The 26,794-nt window shown below is 42.8% G+C and overlaps 1 protein-coding gene across 2 annotated transcripts; it reads left to right on the plus strand.

Annotated features, from left to right (window-relative positions):
* The first annotated feature begins 611 nt into the window (after positions 1-611).
* triobpb (TRIO and F-actin binding protein b) lies at positions 612-25,937 on the plus strand. 2 transcript variants are annotated; one of them, XM_074655500.1, is made up of 18 exons: positions 612-893; positions 2,045-2,193; positions 2,441-2,628; positions 3,014-5,243; positions 6,656-6,773; positions 7,857-7,928; positions 14,649-14,705; positions 15,124-15,192; positions 15,364-15,453; positions 15,732-15,841; positions 17,162-17,603; positions 18,490-18,730; positions 19,681-19,792; positions 20,744-20,903; positions 21,110-21,211; positions 23,030-23,116; positions 24,608-24,812; positions 24,929-25,937. In XM_074655500.1, the coding sequence occupies exons 1-17, from the start codon at positions 627-629 to the stop codon at positions 24,767-24,769; spliced, it is 4,656 nt and encodes a 1,551-aa protein (XP_074511601.1). In that variant the 5' UTR covers positions 612-626; the 3' UTR covers positions 24,770-24,812; positions 24,929-25,937. The 2 variants fall into 2 exon arrangements, with proteins under 2 accessions (XP_074511601.1, XP_074511602.1); XM_074655501.1 differs by lacking the exons at positions 612-893; positions 2,045-2,193; positions 2,441-2,628; ... (1 more) ...; positions 6,656-6,773; positions 7,857-7,928 and adding an exon at positions 10,140-10,456.
* Positions 25,938-26,794: the final 857 nt, after the last annotated feature.

Genomic DNA, 26,794 nt, shown 5'->3' on the forward strand with positions numbered 1-26,794 from the left:
ATCAATTATCATTTTTATATCAAAAAAATATTTGAATTATCCTACTTTTTATGATCTTTATAGGTACATTTACTCAAATTTCAAGAGGCTGTGGTGCTTGTAAATGCTGTTAGATGACAGTGCATGTGCTTTGTGGTTGGTAGTAATGCTACTCTGTGAGGAGCTTTGACACTGTCCCGACAGGATTGTGTTTCACTGTCCTCTAGTGTGATTAGTTATCACCTACCTCAACAGTTCCTCTTTAGATCTTACATGAAATAAAAGCATTCGTTCAGAGCCTCTGCTCTGTGCTTACACCTGTTTCTGTAATGCAGTGTCACAACCAGACTCAACACCATAAAGGGTTTGGTATTTTGGAGAAAAACTGTTATAGTTGCTTATTTAATCTCTGAAAATATTTCATTCATCATGTCTTTTTGCATCAGCACATAACACTACTATACTTTTTAAGTCATTGCATAGGTGCAACACATCTTTCTAATGGTTAAGTCACCACAGAAGTGTTCAATTTATACTCATAGAAGTGTTTTATATCATTGTGATAATAATGCTCATTCCACCCCTTGCTGCTGTTTTCCCAGTTTTCCCAGAGGGGATGTGATGATTGGGCCCCCTCCGGACTCACCATGCCCCTCACCAACGAGGAGCCCATCTGCCCCAAGTTCCAGCCCAACATCTTCGACCCCTCCCGCTGCCACGACTGCCTGCGCCAGAAGCACCTGCACGCCGGCGGCGCAAGGGAGAGCGCTGAGGCATCAGCACCGCAGCAGAAATCCACAGCAGAGACTCATTTTGAGGCTAAAACTGGGACGGACGCTGGGATCGGATCGGGCAAAGGGTTGCTGTTAACACCGATTCCATCCCAGGCGGAGGAAAGAGACACCAGCAGCAAGGTGAGAAAGAAGAAGAAGAGGGGGAGGGAGATGAACAGAGCTGCTAGGTAACAGGGTAGAATATGTGCAGAGTGATGAGATTAGCTGGAGCTGAAGAAAGGTGAGAGCGTTAGGAGTCAAAGGTGAAGCCAGCAAGACACAGAGGTTAGAAGCTAAATCAAGAAGAAACAACATTTTCTTGCAGATCAGAAATAATGCACAAAGTTTCATGATGTCATTCAGGATAGATAATGATCTATTTACGTAGAACAGAGACTCACTTGACTCAAAAACTGTCAGTGTTTCTCTATAAAGAAATCAAGTGACTTCTAATTTAACACAGTCCACGTGTAAACACAGTTCATGAGATCATGTATTAGTCTTTGTTGCTTTTGTGTAAATTAAGAAAAGGTCAGAGACGGAGAATGAGAGGCGACGACGAGGAGCAGGGTGGAAGCAGTGGCTCCTATTATAAATTAACGAAGCTGGATCACTTACTGGCCTCTTGGGAACCACTTGTAATATTAGACAGAGTGGCCACGTACAGAAAAGACAGACATGTTTCTATACAGTATGTGACAACTCTGCTTTTTTTTCTATTTATTCTGCTTCCATGACACAACCACAGTTGTCTGGTTACAGTAATGTACTCTAGTACCCCAGTGGATCACGAGTTCTACCAGTGTAGCTCCACCTGTAGTTTCCTGGCGGTTGCAGGGGGATGTATGCCAGTTTCTGACATTTACAGACACAGTTTTAGATCCTTTTTTAAGACATCTTCTTAAGACTTAGAGGAGGCTTTATGGCAGGAAAACAAAAGTGATGAAATATTAATGAGGAAAGCCACGAGCCGGGTCGAGTTACAGAGGTGTAACCCTAATCGAACAGCAGACTGAGCATGTGAGTGTGTGTCAGAGAGGACAGAGGGGACGGATACTATTCAGCTATAAACCCTCTACTCAAGGAGCCGGACAGACACGTCTAGGATTTTGATGTACGTGCATTCCAACAGTGTGAATGTAAAAGCTGTTATCTGTTAAGTCATATTTACTATTTTGGTGAGCGTCGCCTTCGTTTACAGATACAGTCATCGGTGCCTCTTCCTCAGTCCATCAAAGAGAGATGAGGGTTTGCTGCGACGTTGTGATTGGCTTCCCTTGTCGTCCTATCAGGAGGATTCTGACGGTCTGTCGGTGGTGAGCAGCAACTATTGTGATGTCAACGGAGGCCGTCTGGGTTATGGGGAGAGCTCTTTTTGCATCCTGAGCACCGACTGTGAGCTTTACATCTGTGACGGCGACGACGACGACAGCACCGACAGGTAGGCGTTAAAAGAAGTCATTTTTGGAGAGCTAGAAAGTAGACTTTAATGTATAATGTTAGTGTTTTAGTGAGCTAGTGTCACCACACTGCTGTATAAGTTCTGTTCACCATGTTTTCTGACCTAAAACTTGCATAGTTGCTCTATGGAATTCATATCATACTTATTTAATAGTGCTCTCTCTTACTTTTCGCCTCCTAAATCTCTCACCTCTCATCATTCTTCTCCCATCTCCTCTTCCACGCAGCTGTCTGTGGGAGCAGAGCGACTACCAAGAGTTCGGCGGCTCCGTCAGCGCTGAGGACGAATACCTGCCGATCCGTCGCCGCTCGAACAAGCTCGGCATGACCCGGCTCGACCCTCCGCCCCATCGGCCCGACCCTCGGGTCTGGATGGACGAAGCTCGGAGCAGAGACAACTTCAGCGGTCAATCGGGTACGTGGAAGCCGACCTCGTGCATTGTTTCGTTTGTCGTTTGCTTCATTGATCTCTTGGCAGAAAAGATGCACGACATAAGGAGAAATGTTCAGACTGATCTCTTATTTGAACACTTGTAGTTCTAAGCGTGAGTCCTGCGCACCAGTAGACCGAGCCTTCGGTGCACCTATGACTTACTGCACTTGACCGATCCATATCCAGTTACAGCCAGAGGTGTTCTATTCTTGGCATTGCTGTTTGATGTCACCAGCTGAGGTGTCCAAGAGCAATTATCAGTAATACAATATAGCTCAGTTTGTGTCAGGAAACCTGCTCACTAGTTGATCTTTGATGATCTCTTATTCCTTCTTTCTATTTCTGTCACGCTTCTCTTTTCTTCCAGGGTTCAAAGACGACAGACAGAAGCGGGAAAGTGGGTACTTCTCCATGGGGAGGGCGGCGGGTGCCCGTTCACTCCATGACAACAGCCCGGCTGCTCCTTTCCGACATTTTGAGAGAGGACATCCCATCTTCAGCGGCAGAGGCGTAGAGCCTAAAGACACCATCCCCTTCAGGAACCCTAATCTTGGCGTGGCCTCTGAGAGGCAGGCGCCGGATGATCTAAATGGGGAACTGCCTGCGGAAAGCCCGCCTCCTGACGCCTATGAAATTGCCGTCGAGGTTGAGGCACAAGTCGGCGCTCGCTCTCCGAGTCCTACTCCTTTTAAGATAGCGGAGTCGCTGGCCTCGCCTGGGCGAAGAGGACTCAGCGGTTCTTACGGCCGGGGAAACGCTTCCTCTCACGTCTCCTCCTATCAACAGTCAGGACGCTTTGAGTCCTCAACGCGAGGTTCCGCTCTGCAATCTCGTTCTTCTTCTCCATCGCGTGGAAGCATACCATTCAGACGCAGCGAGTCCACCGCTACCCTCAGCAGGCATAACTTCGATGGCGGAGGGCGGTCTCATGGGACAGAGCTGGGATCCAGAAACTCCTCACAGGGCACGCAGGGGCGACATGTCGAGTCAGGAACTCTGCCGAGAAACTTTAAATCATCGGCTGGTTCGGTCAAATCCCAGTCCAACACGGTTTCTGATTTTAGGAGTGCCTTGAGGAAAACTGAAGACAGTGGGTCTTTGAGCGGTCGGGGTCGTGACAGCAGAAGCTCATCTCCCTCGAAGAGGGACTATAACGCTTCAAGCCAAATGTCTCTTCGCAAAACTGAAGTCAGTGGATCTTTGAGCAGTCGGGGTCGTGACAGCAGAAGCTCATCTCCCTCGAAGAGGGACTATAACGCTTCAGGCCAAATGTCTCTTCGCAAAACTGAAATCACCAACAGTTCTTCTCATGGACGCGACAGTTCGTCTCCGTCTAGGAGAGCTTCTGACAGTCACAGACACTCACCGCCGAGGAGAAATTACAGCTCCACGTCCAGCCAATCTCCCCTTCGTAAAACTGAATCAGTTATGTCTCTAAGCGGACGTAGTCACCACGGACGCTGTGGCTCCCCCATAAGAGAAGGATATGATATTGAAAGCCAGGCTCTGCTACGTAACTCAACAGCTAAGAACGGACTGAATGACGAGGAACATGAAAGCATCGCCGCGTCTCCACCCAGACGAGGTTATGACACGAGTCAGTCTGTGCTCCGTAAGACTGAATCAAGCCCCGTCGGTGGCAGTCGAGGTCGTGACAGCCGTTGTGCCTCTCCTGGGAGGAGAGGCTATGAAACCCCTACTCAGCATCAGCTTAGGAAAACAGACACAAGTGGCTCTTTACACGGCCGTAGTCGAGAAAGTCGCAACTCCTCCCCTTCCAGGAGAAGCCACGAAGCTCCTTCTCAGTCCCTGCTACGCAAGTCTGAAGTAAACAGTTCTGTTAGGAGTCGTGATAGCCACAGTTTGTTGCCCTCAAGGAAAAGCTATGACGCTCCTGAACAGCGCTCGCTGCGGAAAACAGAAACTAGCAGCTCCCTTAACAGCAAGAATCACAACAGCCGCAACTCCTCTCCTGCTAGGAAAGGTAACAGTGAGCCGCCGGGATACTCAATCCTCAGAAATGCCACTAACGGAGATGCCAGCCATTCCTTTCAGAGAAAAACCACTCACCATGACGCAAAATCTGACTCCAACCGCTCACCGCGCTCCTGGCGGGAGTCGACTCATTCCCAACGCAGCTCCTCGTTATCTCGAGCCGCTTCGCCCTCCAGACAGACCAAGAATGGCAGCAGAACAGCTTTCGTTACCTTGGAAACACCCAGGAGCCCCGGCAGCATCAGATCTGTGGTTGGTAGGCGCGGCCATGAGGATCGCTGCCCTTCACCTAACGACAAGAGGCCCTCCCACCGCACACGGAGCCCTTCACCTAACGACAAGAGGCCCTCCCACCGCACACGGAGCCCTTCACCTTCTCCTTCACCTCAGATTCAACTGCGGAGGCACACCTCCTCCCAGAGCTCCATGGAGTCTTCAGAGTCGGGCCAACAGTCGGTGGGGTCCACAGGACGGAGCAGGGAGGAGTACGCCTTGTTGGCCGACGTCCCAAAGGTCAAAATGATCCATCAGAGAGAAGGGCCGGGTCACGTGGGGCGGCCTCAGTCTCCTCCTCGGAGACAGGAGCTCTTTAAACCGGCCAGGTCAGACTCGCATTACACCACTAAGAATGACTAAGAGTGGTGTTGGAAAAATATTGAAATGCTATGCACGTTAGTTAACATTACACTGGGCCTCATGCAGCAACATTCTCTTACATTTCTCTTATATTTTCTCTTAAAGTTACAGTGGGTAGGATTTGATGGCATCTAGTGGTGTGATTGTAGATTGCAACCAACTGCGGTAACGTGAGCCGCAGAGTTCAAAACCGTGGTAACGCCGTTCTCATCGCTCAGAGGAATAATAACACTACTTTAGGACCAACAGACGATGGCTGGCAGTACCACGGTTTTGCAATCTGCGCCTCACGTTACTGCAGTTTCACAAGCACGTCGGAGAACGACGGTGGCCTTCAGGTAACGTAAAAACATGAAAGGCTCTGTCTGGAGCCAGTGTTTGGTTTGTCCGTTCTGGGCTACTGTAGAAACGGAGCAACATGGCGGACAACAACAATTCTTAGTTTCAGGAGATTATACACTAATGGAAACATAGTTATGAATATTATATTTAATTTCTGCTAATAGATCCCCCGAAATTTTACACACTGTTCCTGTTCTGTTAAGAGAAAATATGAGAGAAGTCAACTCGGCAGCGGCAGTTGTTTCGTCTCTTTGCTTCTATACTCTTTATACCAGGTGTGCTGGATGATGAATCCCATTTGATCATAAATTGGAGGCGTGTGGCTGATTGTTTATTATTAGCATAGTTAATGCCTCCTAAACACTATATAAGGGCAGGTGTTTGCAAAACACTCTTACATATGCCCAAGAATTGGAGAGATGCCACCAATAAAGGCTGTCAGAAAAACTTGAGCAGGTACTGTTAAATAAACTTAAACAAAGTAAACGAGAGTGTCAGTACTAGCGTTACAGCAAAATCAAAAAGCATCAAAGAGCAACATGTTAGCTATTCAGAAGCACAATATCATCCAAGGGTTTTTATAGTCTTAATGTGATCAATGGAACAATAGTATCTCTTTAGCCCCAAATTTAATAAACATGTAATAATATAATTTTGATTCATGTTTTTTTATGCTCCTTAAATGTAAAACTTTCCTTCCGTTGGACGAACAATTTATAGACTGTGAAAAGATGTTTTTTTGTTGTTTTTTTTACCTTGGTAAGAGTGCTTACCAAAGAGAAAAGGAAAAAAATGGTGAATTCCAGAAATCAATAGCTACTAACAAAATAAGAACAAATCGTGGATACAAACATTTGTTCTCATATTGCTTCCTGCATGAGGCCCGTTGTGTTACATGTATTTTCATGGTATTTAAGGGTGTAGATTGCAAACTCCTTGTCTATCTAGATGCCGTTTGCCTCTTCTACACTTCATCAGTTTGAATACATTTGACCAAATCAGACACACTGATGATAACCTGTTGGTGATATTTCAGCCACTCCCTGAGCAAGCATCCCTCCAGAGAGTGGGACGATACAGGGGACACTGAGAGAGACTGGCACTACGGTGGCAGTGGGTATCTATCCAGAGCTCACTCCTCCACCTCACTGCAGGTAGGCTGGTTGGGCCGAAGGAGAGTTTTATTATTCTATAAACTAATAGATATCGCTATGAAACTTCCCCAGTTTGATTACTTACATTAAGACAATATTTTTTTTTGTATTACAGTTTTCTGAAAATGTATGTTTAAATATGCAAATGAGGCATTATCTTATCAAATATCAAATTGTGCTAAATTGCATACATTTCCAGAACATAAATCTGAGTCATAAAATATAAATTTTCGCCATGTTTTTAGGAATAAAATGTTCTTTTAATCAGGCAATTAATGATATATGAACAAACCCCTCTGTAAAAACCTACAGTATATACAGTGTATAGGAATAAAACTGGAAGGTTTGGTATATAAGTGCTACTTAAGTGGAGATTTCTGGCTCAGAGTTTGAGAATAAATTAAGTAATGTAAAATTCCATAAATTTTACAAGACACTACAGGTGAATAGGGTAAAACATGTAACAAATAAATATCACTTTGAAAGTTCCCCAGTTGATTGCTTACATTAGGACCATTAGTTTTTGTGTTACAAGTTTTCTGGCATTTCATGTGTTAATATGCAAATGAGGTGTTATGTAATGCTAACTTTTGGTGAATTTAGGAGAAATCTACAGACGTAAATAGACAAAGTAGTCAAATAAAAACCTAAATGTGTATTTTGGATGTTTTCTTTCCACTAGTCTGAAAGAAGACATGTTATGGAAGAAAAAACAGATTAGTAAGCTGAATTTTTTACTTAGCTGTTTAATGTAGCTGTCTTAAATCATATTTTATTAGAGTAACATTACTGGGAGAATATTACATTTATCAAAACTGGTAAAACACTCTGCCTAACTAAGACCCTTATTGGATTTTTGAGATTTCAAAGCATAGATAGAGTGGCAACAGTATAGAAGTGGCTGGGAATTGAGCATTTGAGCAGTGAATTGTGGCTGTGTGGCTTTCACCTGCATACATGTTAATGCTTAACCACATCTTCCACATACCATACAGTACACCACATTTGAAAAAGTCTGTGGATGCGAAACTCCGCTCAGTCGGACGTTGATTATATTCATAACTACAAGCTGTTGCTTTCCAGAGGTCTGGCAGTCCCACAGCAGATGAGGGCAGTAGTTGGAAAGGTAACCACCACAGATCAGAACAAATGCAGGTATGTGATACAGTCAGTGTGTTTACAGTAAATGTTATGTGTGTGTGTGTGTGTAAATAACCTCTCTCCCACTGTGCCTTGAGGCAAAGTTTCAGTTGATTTGTACAAAATAAACCCATAGGACACATGGTTCAATACAAGTTTATTGCCCTCCAGTCTATTTGAATATACGGTATCTTTCTGTTACATATTTACTAGACATGCTGGCAGTTTGTCCAGTGTTGACACAGATCCTGTTTGTAACTGTAAAGATTTTATGCACTTGGCACCCTAACCTTCTGGTAGTATATCTACACTATCTTAACTGTTACCGGCTGCTTGCTGTGTGTCTGCAGACTTCATCTACACCCTGCAGGCATTTCATAAGACTGACTGAGCTTTGTCAATTGTGGTCTGCTGGGGCATGTGTTGAAATTCCTGAACTGAAACCAATAGCTACCAAAGAGAGGATTTTAGAGGGGGGAGTGCCACTTTGTTTGCAAGCCCAAACGATTTCAAGTCAGAGATAAATATTGCAAGTTAATTGTGTGTTTGGAAAGTTCTGGATTATCAAACTTGTCAAATTTGGTCCCGAGAAAATGGGAAGGAGTGACACCTCATATTAAACAGCCATTTTTTGTACGTTTTCTTCTTGGTTGTGGGTGTCATTAATATGAGCTATGTTATTCCTCGTGTTGCTTGGGACCCCTCTGGATCCCCCTCTGGATCCCCCTCAGCCCCTGGAGGTCCCCGGACACCAGGGTTTTAGAGCCCAGTGCTGTGTGGTTAGTAGTGATGTGTTGGTCGCGAACGAACCAGTTCAAAGAGCCGGCTCTTTTGAGTGAACGATTAGAGCCGGCTCCCGTCCTAGAGCCGTTTTTCACTTTTTTTTCTTTACTTAATTCAAGGCAGAATGATAGGACGATCTTCTCCGCGCCACGGGCACTCCATGCACTGACTGTGACTGAATGTTGTGTTAATGACGTCTGTTCAACCAATCAAGTGATGAGAGACAAGGATCATACCATCAAGCAGGGAGGGGCGGGGGGTGCACGGCGCGCTGACGGTCTACAGGAACAGAGCAGGAGGGAGAGGAGGAGAGAAAGAGGAGTGCGGTACGCGAATAGCAAACAAGATGAGTGACAGTCGGAAACGAAGCAGCATATAAAATTATGGTATTCTGGAAATTATAAGGTTTAGTATAATTATGTTGAATAAGTTAAAGGGACTGTTTGTAAGAATCAGAATTGTTTGTTAACAGCGACACCTGTGGCCGTTAAGTCAACGAAAGTCAGCGTCCGGTTCGCGCTTGTGCTCGTTCTAAATAGACATGAACGAGCATCTCTCAAAACAGTGAGGCAACACACGTCAGCTAAAACCACAATATCACTCTATATTTCACCTGCTTGGCAGTAATGTTAGCCGACCAGACGAAGGTCTCTCCATGAATCACTGCTGATCCTAGTGTTGGCTTTTCCTGCTTCAGCCCCCCGACTGCGGCCGGAGGGAGACACTGGCACCCGGTCGGAGACGATAACGTTTCTCGCTGCGGAGCCTCGTCACTTAACAAGACACGGGAAACCTCTGTTGGTCTGGTGGAGCTGCAGCATTTATTTCTGCACAAATGTCCACTGTACATTCACTAGTTATTCTCAGAGCTACTAAGTCTTCTGCAGTGTTTAGTGTGCGCGAATGCACGTGAGGTGGAGCAAGCTGTGTGAAGGCAGGCAGAGGAGCAGAGGAGCAGAGGAGCAGCGGAGCAGAGGAGCAGAGACTCCGGCCTGGAGACCAAAGCTATGGTTTCCCCCGCGTCCTCCGACCGCGGCCAACACTGTTTAACAGACGTGCTTCACTAGATACAACTTTGAGGTTTTGGTGCTTCCGTGTAGTTTGTGTTGGAGTCTCGTCTGAACAGCGAAGCCACACGCGAGCGTGCATGGGACACCGACCTGGGTGATTTATACGTGTAAGAAGTTACAAACAGTCCCTTTAAGTGATATAGGTGCACACATACTAATCATAGGTCAAAACAGTACTAAATTTGGCTGAATTATAAAAAGACAGAAGTGGTAAAATGAAGAGCCGTATGGGAGCTGAAAGAGCCGGCTCTTCTTGGTGAGCTGAGCCAAATGATCTGGATCACTAAAAAGAGCCTGAACTCCCCATCACCAGCGGTTAGGCGGGGTAGTCTTGTTTTCTCAAACGATCTTCACTGGATCCGCCCAGGAAGTAGCAGACAGAGAGAGACACAGCCCGAGGAAGAAGTCACAAAGTTGTGAAATTATCACGTTTAAACACCCACAGTTCCTCCGTGTTTACCCGGGTGGATCTACCGGGTTTAGGGAGCCCGCGGTGGACGGTTGATTCAGTTACCATGGCTATGAATGGCGGGGTTTGATCTAGTGACGCGTCACGCCAGAGTCCGGCCAGAAAGTGAGCGTTTGTAGCCGAGCTGAGTGCTGAACTTTAGAGCAGAGAGGGGACTACTTTGTGACGGTTCTTCTCTTTTGTCTTTATTTTACCCCTCTCTGGATCCTGTCATCATGACGGTAAGTTGCACCTTTATTAGCTGTTTTGTTTTTCCTGTCACTCCTTCCTGAATGTATGTTATACAGCTAAGTTACACATAACTAACTTAAATCTTGTGTTTTTTAAATGGACTCTGGCCCAGGAGCTAGCCAAGCTAAGGCTAATGTAGTTAGCTAGTTTTTAATGGACTTTTATAGTGTTTGTTTGACTCCACGTTAAAGGTCCCATATAATGCTCATTTTCAGGTTCATGCTTGTATTTCGTGTTTCTACTAGAACATGTTTACATGCTGTAATGTTAAAAAAACACTTTATTTTCCTCATACTGTCTGTCTGAATATACCTGTATTCACCGTCTGTCTGAAACGCTCCGTTTTAGTGCATTTCAATGGAATTGCAACTTAATTGCACTGCTAGGCAACAGCTTGGGTCCATGTTTACTTCCTGTAAGCTGGTGTTATTTGCATTCACTGCGACAGGAAATGAACTGGGACACATTTAGAATGTTTACATTTAAAATTGTGTAATGGTATATTTGTGACATCACAAATGGACATAAATCGGCTTGTTTCAAACGCGCAATTTCTGAATACGGGCTGTGTGTATTTCTCCGTATATTGAGCATTTTGATAGTTTAACAGTATTTATAAAGTACTTAAACTTACTTTATATAAAAGTATATATGTAAAAGACCTGAAAATCTCACTTTTTACAATATGGGACCTTTAAAGCTAAAGCTAGCTAAGTGGGGCAGCTAGCTTAAAAAATATTTTATTGTGTTGTCTGTATTGCCATCTACCCAGTTAAGTCAATATTTATACATTTCTCTTCCTGTGACAAGTCTAAAAAGTTAATGCTGGTTTCCATGTGTGGTGTAGTTTCATCTGTGTTGTTTACAGTAGCAGGAAGTGTAATTAGCCAGCAGCTTGTACTGTATATTTGTCAGTTTTTACAGCCAGCTGTGACACACATCCCCTGTTTGCACACAGACACTGCCAAGAAAACCTTACACATGTTTTTATAAAGTAAGCTAGAGGTTTAGTTACTCTAAACCAGGGCTTCTTAACCTTTTGACAAACTGGACTATAAATATGTGTTATTGCCGCTGTCAGGTGTAATGACCCACATAAATATTCAGCTTACCCTCACCTCATCACTGCCTGCCATTATGAATCCAAAGTATTCAGGGTCATATTTCCTCACCACACACTTTTACTGGTTTCAAAAATTAAATTGCTTGATTTTGTGTCACTGCATCTGTAACATATTTGTCTGTAAAGGGGAGACTCGTGGGTACCCATAGAACCCATTTTCATTCACATATCTGGAGGTCAGATGTCAAGGGACCCCTTTAAAAAAAAAAATGGCCATGGCAGTTTTTTCTCACCAAAATTTAGCGTAATTTTGGAGCGTTATTTAGCCTCCTTCCCAACAAGCTGGCATGACATGGTTGGTACCGATGGATTCATTAGGTTTTTCTAGTTTCATATGATGCCAGTATCTTCAGTCTAGCTTTAAAACTGAGCCCGCTATAACCTCTGAAATACAGGTTAGCGGTTAATCTAACCAATTGGCAGCACCTTCGCGGCCCACTAGGTGGCTCTTTGAGGCCCACTAGTGGGCCCCGGCCCAGGGGTTGAGAATAGCTGCTCTAAACCATTGTAATGCAGGAGGAACTGTCATTACAATGAGTGTATGCATTAGGTATTCTCTTCTTCACACTGTTCAGAGAGGTAATCTATTTAACTAAACAGAAACAAGTGAAGAAGAGAAGCATACATGTTGTAATAAGCCTAAAGGACGAGGCTCACCAGACAATACTCGTCTATAGTGATGATGGGAGACAGGAGTCGGGAAGAATGGACGTTGTCTCAAACTGTCACCAGTGTTTGACCCTCTTCCCTCTGTCACTGATCTGAGAGCACATGACAAGGAGAAGCACTGTGGCATCAGGGTTATTCATAACAGATGCTGCCCTCTTTGCTGGATCCTTCTGTGGCCGCTCCCTGACCTCGCATATTGGCATGATAACATGAATCCATGATGAAGTCTGACACATCATAGCTTGCATGCAGCTGTGAATTTCTAAAAACTAAAACTCTAAAACATCCTAATGTGTTTAGCTGGTACCTCAGCTGTTATTTGTTATTATGATTGGTGCATATATACAGTATGTATTTGTGGATACCCAACAATAATTAAAGTGTTTTATGACATTACCACATCATTTATTAATGATGACAGGGAATTTAAATGGAACACCAGGCTTATCTAAAATTAATAATACATCGATATCTTCTTAACATGGTGTTGCTAATTTACACGGCCTATTGGAAGTCACCATCCAGATCAGTAGCATAGATGAACTGGCTTACACAAGGAAAAACTGTGTGGTACTGTGGCCTACAAGAACACATCTGACGCCAGAAAGGGAGTATAAATACAGAAACGGGGGTGGTTAGAGATGACAGAACAGACAGAGAAGTTATATTAGAGTGCAAACTGAGAGGGAGCGGAGCAAAGTGATGTAGCTAGGGAATAAATGAACAATAAGTAGCTGCACTTGAGAGAATAAAGAGATGGGGTATGAGGCGCCAGTCAGTGGGAGATGAGATGACGAACGCAGAAAGAGATTTAAAGGTGAGGAATGTACATTCTGGTGAAAGAGAGAGAGAGATAAGCGAAGTGAGGAATGCACGGCGGAAAAAGTTGCCTAATCTTAATCTGGGATCATCACGTCTTGAGGTACCTGGCAAGTGTTTTCCTCTTCCTGTCATCACGTCAAAAGAAAAAACCTTCCTGTTCCTGGAAATGTTTTAGAGTAGCTAAACATGTTTGAATACATCTTCTGCTACCGCCCAGCTGGAGCGAGAGACATGCAAAATATGTGATAGTGTGTGCAACAGTGTTGAGAAAAGTAAAGATACTGTAGACACTCAGTGTTCCCACTGCAGATTTCATGAGTTTCCACATCTTTCCTCTCATCACTAAAGATGTGCTGCTCCAGTTCCTAATCTTTCTGTCTGTGTTGTCTTCATATATTTCTGTCCTCATTCTTTACAGACATACTTGTAGTTTCCTGTCATTTTTAACTCCTCACATGTCTTTCTATGCAACCATTGCATCATTCATGTATGTGGTATGCTGTGGTGCAATAGAGCAGGACCCTGTGACGTTGTTGTTGAGATACTATATTAACAATATAGGGATTTGTTGATTGATTGCAATGCATACATATTAACATCATGTGACATATCAAGTGCTAAAGCAGTATAGATAATTTAGTGAATGATCTAAATGTATTCATGTGTTTCAGGTATATACATTAAAGGGTAACTTTGGTATTTTTTAACCTGTAACCTATTTTCCTATGTTTTTGTGTCTAAGTGACTAATGGAGACAACAATATTTGAAACTTGTCACTTTTCCACCATGGATGTATTACAGTATTCGTCACCTCGCCAGATTTTTCAGAACAAGACTTCTCTTTGAGCGAGACTCTTCCCATAATGTCAGACAATCAGAGCTCTTCAGTGGCGAAAACAAGCACTTTTAGTTGACCTACATGACGGTGCCAGCTTGCCCCAATAGAGTTACATTGCAGCCCGTGAGCGGCTGCCGTCTACAGCACTCTCCCTCAATATTGCACCAATTTCAGAAATTGTTGACGTTCCTATTAGTGAGTTAGACACAAAAACATGAGGAAATAGGGTCCAGCTTGAAAAATGCCAAACTTACCCTTGAAGTTTAAGCATAGGCTAAAAATGTATTGGTACCAGTTTCAACATTGCATTTTAAGAAAAACACTATAGAAACTGGTTTATGTTCTTTGTGGCAAAATAAGTCCGCAGCATTGTATCAGTTGTCTTCATGTACAATGATAGAAAATAAACCCGTGGGGGTGTGGTAGCTGCTAATTTCTTGTATAGAGATATAATTATATAGAGTATGCCCCACCCTTCGATATAGCTTGAAGTGTTGTTTGTACTGTTTTTGTTACTTTTTTTTCTGTTCCCGTTCACTTTCTCTGGTTATTTTCTCCCTGTGAAATTCTTTGAGACTTGCTTGTGATCAGGTCATACAAATAAATTACCTTGACTGACACAGACAGCAGAGTACCTTCTTTCCTTCAAGTTTTGTATTTGTAACATTTCTGTAAAACACTCAGATGAGGGTCAGTGAACGTGACGCTGTGTTACTCTTTCCCTCACAGCCGGACCTCCTTAACTTCAAGAAGGGATGGATGTCCAAACTGGCCGACAGTGGAGAGGTAAGGTACAGACGTCGTACTCGGCTCAGAAACGTCACATCTTCCTCTCCCTCCGTCGTCACTACCCTCTTCCTTCCTTCCAATCCCTCGTTCCTAATTAGAAAGGTTGTGTGTAAGGCGATAGCGGCAGGTTATCCTCGTTATCACAGTAATAGCTTGGTGGCTCGAGGCACAGCAGGTGTGTCTCCTCTCTTTGAATGATATGCTTGAGTGAATTAGCTTCACACATTACATACTGTAGGCCTGCTGTTTAATATGGGGCCTTCCTGTTGTCATTTCTTATTCAAACCAGGCTTTTACTCTGAAAATCAAGTGGTAATAGTGCTTTATTTGGTGTAAAAGTGTCAGATATTGTCACTGTGAGTTGCTGTTCTCAGTTCAGTCTTGGAATTAATTGATATCCGCTGTGTTTCTTTAGTGGAAGAAGCATTGGTTTGTTTTGACTGATGCTGGACTGAAGTACTACAGAGACTCGAGTGCAGAGGAGGTATGTTATTTTAATTCATCGTGTTTGTTGTGTATATGAAATTTTGCAATGAACCTAGTAATGGCATTAAAACTTGGATTAGTACTTTAAGCATAAACCAACACGTTGTATTAATTATGACAATAACAAAATGTAAGAGAAATGTACCCTGTTTCTGTGTTTTCTGTTTAGAAAGATGACCTCGACGGAGAGATTGACCTAAAATCCTGCGTGAAGGTGTGCGAGTTTGATGTGGAGAAGAACTATGGGTTTCAGGTACAGGTGGGTATCTCTATTACAGGTCAATGCGACTGATTTTTCTTCTTTATATTCATCCCTACTCATCCGTCTTACCAGCGTTAACCACACCCGTTCTCAATTTCTGCTGCATCTTCTTGTTATTCCGTTATCACGACTCACATCTCTGTCAGTATCTCCTCCTCCTTTCTCTCTGCAATCTCTCTCTTTCAGTTTTTTTCTTTATCGTTTCCATCTCATCTCACCCAGTTCTGTCACATCTTTGTGTCTCCTTAACCTGCTTTTCCTCTTTTGTTCTCCAGACGCGTGATTCCGCGCACACACTGTCGGCCATGACGGCAGGGATCAGGCGGAACTGGATAGAGGTTTTAAAGAAGTGCATCCGGCCCAGCAGCTCTCCGGATCTCACACAGTAAGTACCAGTTGAACTGTTAAATATAAATATAAGCAATCGGGGATAATCAGGGTAAAAATATTGTTTTGGCCTAAAATTTAAAGTTGGACTAATTCAGAATTTGCTCAGACTAAAATTAAGAAGTATATCTCACATACTTTAGTTACAAGGCAGTCAGTTGTGACCTCTCACGCTCAGTAGTGTTGGTTTATTGACAGACAATGAACTAATTACATTTTTTATAACTGATTAATTTTCATCACTTATATGTGAGACATTTTCTTGTCTTGTTTTCTTGTTTTACTCTGCTTCATATTATTGTCCATTGAATGTTCTGAGTTCTCTGGCTGTTGGTCAGGCTGAGTCACTCCTACAATACCAATCACATATTCAATACTGAGTATCCACAGATACCGAGTTTGATCTTGATATCATCGACAAAATGGCCTACATTGCAAATTAAATGTACCAAAGTTGACTAGTTCTGCTTCACAGCTACCTTTTTATAGTGTAGCACATTGTTTTGTGTAGTCGTATAGTTTGTAGTCGTGGAGAGAGGGTTGTCAGTAAACGTGAAACAGTTGTGGGAAGAAGGTTCTAACATCTCCAGCACGAACAAAATACTTAAATGCATCCACCCCCCCCCCCCAGGTTAACACTGTTAGCTCTGTCAGCAGTGTTGCCAATGTTTTCACTGTTAGCTGCGAGCCGCCAGCTCAACCGTTGCCATGTTGAAAACCGCGCGGAGGGAATTAAAATGCTCCCAATCTCACATTTAGCAACTTTAAGAATTTATTTATTTAAAAAAAATCTGTTAATTGTAACTTGCAACTTCCTGCCCTAATAATCAGCATCTACGGACGTTTTATGCTTCATTCTACAAGTAGTTTTTAAGTACTTTTTTGCACTCCTATTATTTTAAGATTGGTTGACTCAGCATTCTTGTACGGCTCATTTGCGTTCTTACAGCAGCTCAGCCTTGGCTAAATATACAGTCAGATAAGAGGCTCTGTTACTCACCAGCAACTTTGCCCCCGAAGAGTTTCAGTCACTGTATACTTTGTCTGTTGAAGATGAATCTCATGAATTTCATTAGTTACTTGGAGCACTAATTTAATGTTCTGTTTTCATACTGACTCACCGCCGGCTGTGCCTCGAGTGTTCATGTTGAGGCTTTTTATGCTGCTGATTTACTTATTTGTGATGAATTACTTCTTTATTTGATTAGAAAAGGGTGTTATGAAGTTATCAGATTGGAGAAGAAGAAGAAATAATGCCTGGATTTATTTATTTTGATGTTGGTGTGTAATTTATTTGTTTGTCTCTACTCTTCTCTAGATTACCCGACGGCAGCAGTGACAAGGAAAACTCCCATTCTCGCTATCTGCTGTCGTCTCGTCGCCCGTCATCGCGTCATGCCGACGTCCAGTCAGACATCCCGACCTCCGCTCCTCCTGCTCATCGCAGGTTTGACTATGTGGAGCTGTCCCCGGTTCCGGCCTCGTCCGGCCCTCTCCCGGCCAGCCAGAGAGAAGCAGCGGAGGGGCAGGGGAGGGAGCACAGCCAGTGGCAGGAGGAGAGGAACACCAGCAGCCAGTGGGAGGCCGTGCTGTCCAGGAAGGGCACCGGCGGAGGATCCAACCAAAGGCTACGCACCGAGGACGAAATAGAGAAAAAGTGGGCTGAGTTCGAACGCTTGCCGTTAAAGGAGATGAGCTCCTTACCACCAATGGGATCACGGTCTTCCAGCCAGTCAGCCAATGAGGCGCTGCAGAGGGAGGTAGTGCGTGGAGTTGATTTTCCAATTTGCAAATTTCATAACATGCAAATTAACTCATCTGTTCGGATGAAGTAAACATTTCCTGTTTCTGCCTGTTAACACTTGAGTCTTTGTTTTTCTGAGCTGCTCTTCAGCAGTGTTTTCCATCTAAAATATGCAGATATTGATATGAGAAACACTACTGAAACTGTTGTCTGTTCTGTCTCTGTGTGCTGTGATGTGCATCTTTGGTTTGAACCTGTTTGCAGGTTCTGCACATGATACGCAGACCGCTGCACCACAAGAGCTCTGCTAAACGCTGATGTCTCATCATACTACTCATTTTACTTTATAAACAAGAGATGTTAAATTCATGCTAAAGAGTGTGCATTTATTCTTTAATTACACTATTATTACAATATCATGAAAGCTGAATGCTTCCTTTGTGTTTAAGCTTCTTCTGTAGCAAGAATCTAATCAGGCTTTGAAAGGTCAGCAGTGATTGGGGTCAAAGTTCAAATTGAAAGGTAGCAGTGGAGCGAGAGTTGGCATCATTAGTCTGTCCATAGAAAAACTCAGCTGGTGCATACAGTGGTTCTGCCAGTGATCATGTGTAGATCATGTGTTGGCAGTGGGACACTGGAAAGATTTGGCTAAAATGTTCATTTAGTTTATACTGTTTACAAGTCAGTGAATATGAATGAATCCTACTGTTGAGTATTACCTCACATTTGGCCATCCCAAAGCATCCTGTGTGGGTTTTAAATCCTATTCTTTATTGCTGCCCATGTGTTTCACTGCCAACACCAGCATTTGTGCCATCTCATCTAAACATGCTAAATCACATATTAAATCAATAGGCTTCTGTCGCTCAGTGGGCTTTACCTCCGTCTTCGTCTTCTCTCAGGTGGCGTCACTGAGGCAGCAGCTGGAGCAACTACAAGGAGGAGGGGGAGGAGGGAGGTGGGGAGGAGGCGTGAGGGGCGGCTGTGGCCCTGAGGCCCCCTGCGGCCGCAGCCTGGCGGCCATGGAGCGCGCTCATCGCCAGGCGCTGGAGGAGCTGCAGAGGCAGCACGAGCGCCAGATGAAGGAGCTGGAGACGGAGAAGAACAGGCTGCTGCTGGAGGAGACCCAGGACACCGCACGAGGTCAGCAGACCAGTATCAAGACCTAAATAAACGTGTAGTTATTCAACTGTGAAGGCGGCTTTAAGGGTTTAATATGATAAAGAACATTAATCAGAACTTAGATGGGGGGGGTCAAAGGTCAAATAGAGTTCACCGTTTCATTTTAAGTAGGAAGCAATGGGTTGTTAATGTTGCCCTGGGTTATTTTATGAGAACTATGAGAAATGAGCAAAAACTGTCCAGCAGGGCTTTTATACTGTAGCGCCATCATTCCACTTCCATGTTGTTGGGTGTTGAATGTCTGTGAACTATTTAAATGTAATTTAATCTTAGAATATACATAATAGGGTTCAACATTAATGGTTTTTTTTCACTTGCCCTGTTGGGAAAGTGGCTCAGAAATCACTTGCCCAAAGTCAATTTTTTACTTGCCCCATTGCAAATTGTTTTATTTATTAGCGGTTATCAAATAACAACAAAGACTAAAGTTAATTGTCATGTTTTATCCGCCTTGATCTCAAACTTGCAGCAAACTGCGCAATACATAGTTGAAGTTTCGCCAACATCCTCTAACGCCACCCAACTGAACTTGTTTGTGCTTCAGCTCCTAAACTTTGTCTTTACCAGATGCCATTTTCCTCGCAAGTGCCCGATCAGGCAAGAGAGTTGCCAGACTTACTAGCCTGACATGGCATTTTACTTGCCCCAGGCAAGCCTTATTATTGAGCCCTGCATAATATATTGATACTACACTTATTTGACTGTCATCATATCTAAGTATTCTTTATTGATCCATAGTTTTTCGAGTACAGGTTTAGACTGTAATCATTGTTTTGTATTACATTTCTGAGGAAGTTTTCTCAGTTGGGTCCCTGAGCTTCCTCAATCAGGAAAATCCTTGATGTGCCCTTTAACAGCCACCAGGAGATCACGTAGAAGTTGTGTCACGCTTGTGTGTTTTGTGCTTTCAGTAATGGAGGCTTTGAAGAAGAAACACAAAGACGAGCTGGAGAGAGAGGTGGAGAGAGTCAAAAGGCTCAGCAGTGGGGTTCTAGATTCACAGACCGTGCGAGCACAACAACAGTAAGTAACTTCAAGTCCGTTTTTGCCCGTGTGGTAGAGATGTACGATTGCCACCCAGATGCTTGGGGCCACAGGAAACAAGCTAGTAACACAATCAAAGAATCTAAAGTTTCTAAACGGCTTTGTTGAAGTCTTGTGTAAGCCTTTACTTCATACTCTTGTAGCCTGGCCCTCTGTCTCAGTCAGCGCAGGCCAACATTGGTAATTTATGTGAATAGCTCCCTTGTGCTTTTAAGTGGGAGTTAGCTGGCCACAAAGGGGTTTTCTGTGAAATAAAAGGTAGAATTTGCCGACTCCACAACAATCCAGGGTTCCTTGTCTAAGCAAGGCCATTACCGCAGCGGCCACTGGGTCCCGTCAGGCACTTAAGGAATGTAGAAGAATTTGGTCATGGATTAGTTTCCCTTTGTAAGCTCCACGGGGCCTTTGACACAACGCTGTCTCAGTGGCTGCTACTGGAACCTGTATTTTAGGGCTTTATCTGTGCTGCCTAGTCTGCGTATTTTCGCTCTTTGCAGGCTCTTCCTTATTTTTGTGGTTATTGGTCATGACCAGTAAAAAAATGGTTTAAAACCACGGTAGGAAATACTTGCATCATGGAAATGGAAAAAAATCACCCTCATAGTTTTTCACAGCATGTTGCTGTTATTAAATGTAATCAATTCCATATAATAATATATATTAGAGGTATTCAGTCAGGGCAGAGCAGAATAAAGGAGCTACCACAGATTATCTTTGGTTGTCCCGCAGGAGCAGTGCTGTGACTTCATCTCTTTGTATGTTAAATATTGTTTCTTTTTTTCTTTGTAATTTATGCTGACTCATAGTAAAAAGAAAGCAGGTAACGTGACGTGCATTCTGTCATAATCTGAACCTGCAGTTATTTCTTATTTCTGCAGTTTAGTTCACTAAGGACCACCACATGAACACATCATCTGTCCATTTCTGCAGGGCAGAAACTCAGGCGTTGCAGAGAGAGCTGGCCGGACTGTCTGAGCGCTACTCTCAGAAGTGTCTGGAGCTAAACCGAGCCGAGCAGAACAGCGCTGAGAGAGAGAGGGAGATCAGCCGCAAGGAGAGAGACATGGAGCAGCTGAAGAAAGAGAACCAGGTGAGTTATCAGCAGCAGATTACTCATAAAAGCAGAACAAGCAGAAAAGTTGCAGACATGCTTTTATTTCTTTGTTTGTACAGTAAAAAAAATGAAATCCAGAGTCGGTAGTCTGGCTGTATAAGACTTGTGATCTATTGTCTGCAAATGTATGCCACTCTACGGGCGTCATTCAATTTCTAAATGCAAAATATGTTCCTCTGCAGGACTTAAAGGCCCGTTTGACGGAACAGATCAGTCGAACACGATCTACCGTCACATCTCAGAGCTCAGAGAACAACAAAGACGGGACACCCTGTGAGCTAGAGGTAACAGCTTGTATACATGAAACTGGAAGTAGATGATGGGGGGTAGTGGGGTCTGTGTCTGCCAGCTTTTTGTAACTTCCTGAACTGACAGCAGCGCACATTAGATGTGCACAAGTGTGAAAATATCACCCACTGCATTGAAAGTCAACAATAACTGAGATACCGGTCGCCTAAAAATGCCGTTAGCTCTCGGACTGCCTCCAATTAATCTAAGAACAATTCATAATTTCAATTTTACAAAGTCAAATAAAAGAAATGTGTTGTTACTGGATTTAGATTACTCAGTGATTAAACAGAGCTACCTGTGTGTAGCCGTCATTTATGTATTTGCCAATCTTAACTTTCGTCATGTATTTTCATTTTCACATTTTCAGTAACTAAAAAACATATTTTCCTCTACAAGTATATATTTACCAGAATATTCCACTGGCTGCTGTATAAAAAGAATCTGTGTGAGCTGTTCACGATGACAACTGTGGGTTTATCTAGCGTAACAGAGCCGTCTTTTGTGGAAAAGCATGTCGCTTTATGAGCTTTTAAGATGTAATCATTCAGTGCTTTCATTACTAAAACAAAATTCCTCTTCACTTCATTGTGTTGGGGTGTGTGGGCCAAAGTCTCAGCGGTAAATCCTGCAAAACCTGGACAAATCAAACCAGAAGAGAGGAGAACTGACCCTTTTTAAGGGCGCTTTCACAAGCCACAGTCTGCTTGTCTAGTCCGAATAAGAGTGAAATTGATACTTTTGGTTTGTTTTCTATTTAGTCTGGTTCGGTTTCACAGTGCACAAATTAAAGCAGACCATATAGAAAAGTAATCTGCTGTGGAGCATGTATGATGGTGCAAATGTATCTTTTTCATCTCGAGAGCTGCCACTTCTATGCAGGGAATCGCAGACTTTGATATATTGCTGTCAAAGTGTTTTCACTTTGACTCGGCACTGATCTACTGTGCGCACGAATCCCTTTACCTCCAGTTTATCTCCAATGACTTTATAAGCGTCACTATTTTTATGGAATTTATTTAGCATATTCTGTTCTCTTTGGAAGTCAAGCAAACATCGGACTTCTGCAGAAGGTCATTTACATGTGTCCATCTCAACAAATGCCCACACAGGCAGCCTACGTTTTGGTTCACTTGAAACCGGTTGTTTTGGTCCGTACCAGAGTACAATTACTGCGTTCACAACCGCCCAAACAAACTGCACCAAGGGTTGAACCGCACCAGAGTTCGATTAAAACAGACTAAATGTTGGCTTGTGAAAGCGCCCTAAGTCTCGGGACGAAAGGAAGTTAAGAAACTCTCCCACCACTCAGTTTCAATTAGCTAAAAGTCATAGGTAATGTTGGACGGTTCATCATGTAGACATGTAAAGCATGACTTTCAGTGTTTGTGTCACAGAAAGTGTTTTTGCAAAATGTTCAGGAATACACTTAATTAGGCCTCCCTGCTGTCCACACAAATGACACTGACATGTCACCCAGCCTCCGAGAGTCATTATGAAGCAAAACCTAAAAGTATCAAAAATGTAGCAGTTTATTTATACTCTTTGTTTACCAAACTAGTGTTGCTGTTTTGAGAATACAAACCGCATGTCATGATAAACAGTAATTGGCCGAAAGAGAATGCAATAAATTACAGAGAATGCCCCCCTGTGTTTATCATAAATCAGCCAGAACACAATTGCTTTTTTGGTGGACTCGCATGATAATTATAATGATTTATGGTAATAATAAGATGTTCTGTGTGTTGTTTTTGTCTTCCTTTCTTTTCGGCAGCGAATGACGACCACGCTGTGTTTTGTTGTTTTTCTGCCAGGTTCTGCTCAGGGTGAAAGAAAACGAGATAGAGTACTTACACAAGGAGATCAGCTGTCTAAGGAACGAGCTGCAGTTTCTTAACACGGTACTCCGTCTGTCTGTCTGTCTGTCTGTCTGTCTGCCTGTCTGTCTGTGTGTCTGTTTGTCTGTGTGTCGGTCTGTACAAGTATGTATATTTTGTATCTGTAATCCCTTTACTATTAGATGAATAACACGGAATGTTAATCCTCACGTCATTGACCAAGGTGGTTACGTGTCTTATAACCTGGAAGCTTTCAGAAGATGCAGTGCAACAAATTTTCCAGATTTTTGTCAAACTCATCTAAAGCTAATCCATTGGTTGATGCTGTTTGCCGTCTGTTACTTGTCTCTTTTATGTGAATTTATGTTGTTTTAACCCTTTCCTGTTTTGTTTTTAAGTCTGATATTTGTGCTTTTATATGTGAAAATTTTTTGCTGCCGTCTTGGCTAGGACTCCCTCGGAAAAGAGATTTTTAATCTCAACAGGACTATCCTAGATAAATACATGTTAAATAAGAACGTCCATCTGTCCGTCCGTCTGTCCGTCCGTCTGTCCGTCCGTCTGTCCGTCCGTCTGTCCGTCCGTCTGTCCGTCCGTCTGTCCGTCCGTCCCATTTTCGTGTGATATCTCAGGAACGCTGAGGGAATTTCATTACATTTGGCACGTCCACTTGGACTCAAGGATGAACGGATTAGAATTTGGTGGTCAAAGGTCAAGGTCACTATGACCTCACAAAACACGTTTTTGGCCACAACTCAAGAATTTATATGCTAATTTTGACAATTTCACACAAATGTCTAAGAGGATAAAATGATGAAGAGATGACATTTTGTGAGGCGATAATTCTAGTTTGATAGAAAAAGTCATAGAACGCATAAAAAAAAATCCACAGTGAACAAACAAAACTGTCATCACAAACAAAGCATTTATTTACATTTATTAATCAAAGCATTTACAATAATCACTCTAAATCAGCACGTAGAAACAGCTCTCTACGTCTCTCTCTCGCTCTCTCTCTTTCGTTGAACACCGCGGTCGGTTGTGACGCGAACACTATGCAATGCTCATTCACATAACATTAGGTCTATTGAACAGAATACTGTTAATTCATTGGTGGAGGTGTTGGTAACTGGCAGCATGAGTTTGTGATCTCAGAATCTCAGAGGCTGAAATGCACAAACCTCTGTCTGTTGCTTGCTGCTTGTGTGCAAGCCCTGTCCGTGGCATAACTGGGAAATGTTATATTGAGGTGCGTTTATGTAGGCAGGCTTGTGAACCTTACCTCTATAACCCTTTGGCTGAATATCTCGCCTTGTGTTAACACAAAATGTCATTGTAACTGTGGCGGAGTGGGTACTGCGTGTATGTGTGTGTGCGTGTCTATGTGTGTCAGGAGTGTTGAAGTAGAAATTAAACTGTGGCGACTGGCACATTAATGGGAAACCATAATTTCAGAGCACTTTCTCTGAAAAGTTAAGGTACCCCACAGCACCAGCAAAAGAAAATCTCTGGCACCGCCACTGTTAAGCCCGTCTACTCCTCTCTGCCCCGCAGGAGAAACGGCTGGCCTGTGAACGATACACAGAGGTGCACGAGGAGCTGAGTGGGATGAAGGGCCGGAGCGAGCGAGAGATCCAGAGTCTAAAGGAGCACCTGAGGCTGGCCATGGCTGCTCTGCAGGAGGGGCAGAAGCTGGGCAACAGCCTGGACCACTGAGACTCTGCTGCTGGTACTAACGCTCTGGCAGACACAGTGACAGGTATGGACGCATGTAGAACAGTCAGGGAAATGGATTTTTTAGTGGCAGATATTTGTTGAAATTTCAGGTTATATTAAGTTTCATTTAATTCTTCCTGTATGTTTCTTGTTTTGCAGGTGTGTCTGCACCGTGGTGACTGAATCAAAGAGATAAACAGAAAAGCAGAGGAGATGATCGTTGGACTTGTACAGTTCCGTCTGTGTGGGGACCACGATAGTGCCTTAGTATACAATCATTCTGCCAATGAGCAGCATAGAGTAGCTATTAGCCGGTTTTATTACACTGGGCCACACATCATATATTAAACTGCACTTTTCTTTTTTTTTATTTTAGCTTTTGCTTGCTTTGAGTGCAAGCACGTATGAGTGAGCATTTGGTCTGAAAACTGGAATATTTGCGAGTGATACATTTCTTTTTTTTAATCAGGTATTGTCGATAAAGAGTTCATACTGTATCAGCTTCTTTTGTTCATCGCCTCTGTGTCTTCTGCCTTACAGCAAGGGGTCAACACAGTTACATTAGAGCTACTGTCATCTCAGTTTTTAATGTTGTACAGCTTTTGAGTCATGTTTACTCTGTGAAAATGGCACGCGTTTCTTTAGAAATGGGGGCTTAACATTTGCTGTAATTATTTTTTTTTTTTTACCTGGAGAGAAGTGTGCTTATGTAGTATTGTTTGTGAATATGAAATTCTGAAAAAAGTATATTGGGGATTAATACAACACAGCAAAAGTTTAATTCCTGGCAGGCTGAATTGGAAGTTGGTCTATGATTGTATAGAAGCAAATTCAGGCTCAACTTTCTTTGCTTGTAAAAGCTGTTGGATGAATGTTGTCCCACGTCACAGATGTCTTTTATTTTTTAAACCGTGGCTGAGAAGCAGGAACTCTCAAGCTTCCAGTCTCCCCTGGTCATTGTTGGTATTTATGTGCCACCGCATAACAAATGACAGGTGTTGCATCAATGAGCCAATTTTTTTTTTTTATTGACGGTATGAATTGTGATAAAAATGACTTATCTACCTGCCTTTTGAAAATATTTTCATATTTAATGTACTGTAGAGCCCGTATCATCTTTGTAAATTATACACAATTTTTGCAATCAATAAAAAAAGTTCAACAGAAACACATTTCATTTCAATGATGCTGCACACCTATTACACACATGCTTATATCTGTTCTTCATTCTATCCCAATAGAGTATTGCCATAAATACAGAAATATAGAAAAAGCAGCATGATGTAATGCAATGCAATAGCCCTGCAATACATACTACCTAGAATTATTTATTTTTTGTTGAGTGTGTAGACACAGTCAGGCACATTGTGGTGTTCTATTTTAATAAAACAAACATTGAAAAGTATTATTAATATTTGGCTTGTCTTAAGTCCAGCTCATTTAATTTTTTTAATGAAAAACATTAGAACCACCTCAAAGTATAATGCAGTTTAGTACAACTTTATTAATTACTTTGGAGCAGTAAATACTGATAAATTTTACAATCAAATGTTATAATTTACAGATGGGCCTTCAGAATATATTTAAATGTTGCATTAAAAGGTCTTGACTATACTGTGAAATCTGCATTACACAGGATTATCTCTGCTGTGGTTTAGTGAAGTTTATATAGTACTGTATTCCACAACGAGAATGTGACATGGGGATTCTAAATTCTGTGATGTCATGTATGACGTCACAGGTGATGTCAGCAGTAATACAAGTTATTGGGCGGGGCTTATGTTCCGTGACGTCATATGTGATGTCACGGGCCTCCCAAAAAAGTTTACTTATAGGACTGCTTTCTGTCATTAAAATCACCCGCTGATAATATGCCAGGCATGTGATACGTCTCACTGAGACATCCCTACAGTTTGGTTTCCACTGTAGTGATGGACTGTACGGGTGCCTTATTTAGGCACCAGAGTCTATCAGCCTATCAGTGGTTGCAATAGTGAGTCTTCCATGGCTTCAAGCCTGAACTCA

This window comes from Sebastes fasciatus, chromosome 13 (assembly GCF_043250625.1).
Source record: "Sebastes fasciatus isolate fSebFas1 chromosome 13, fSebFas1.pri, whole genome shotgun sequence".
NCBI lineage: Eukaryota > Metazoa > Chordata > Actinopteri > Perciformes > Sebastidae > Sebastes > Sebastes fasciatus.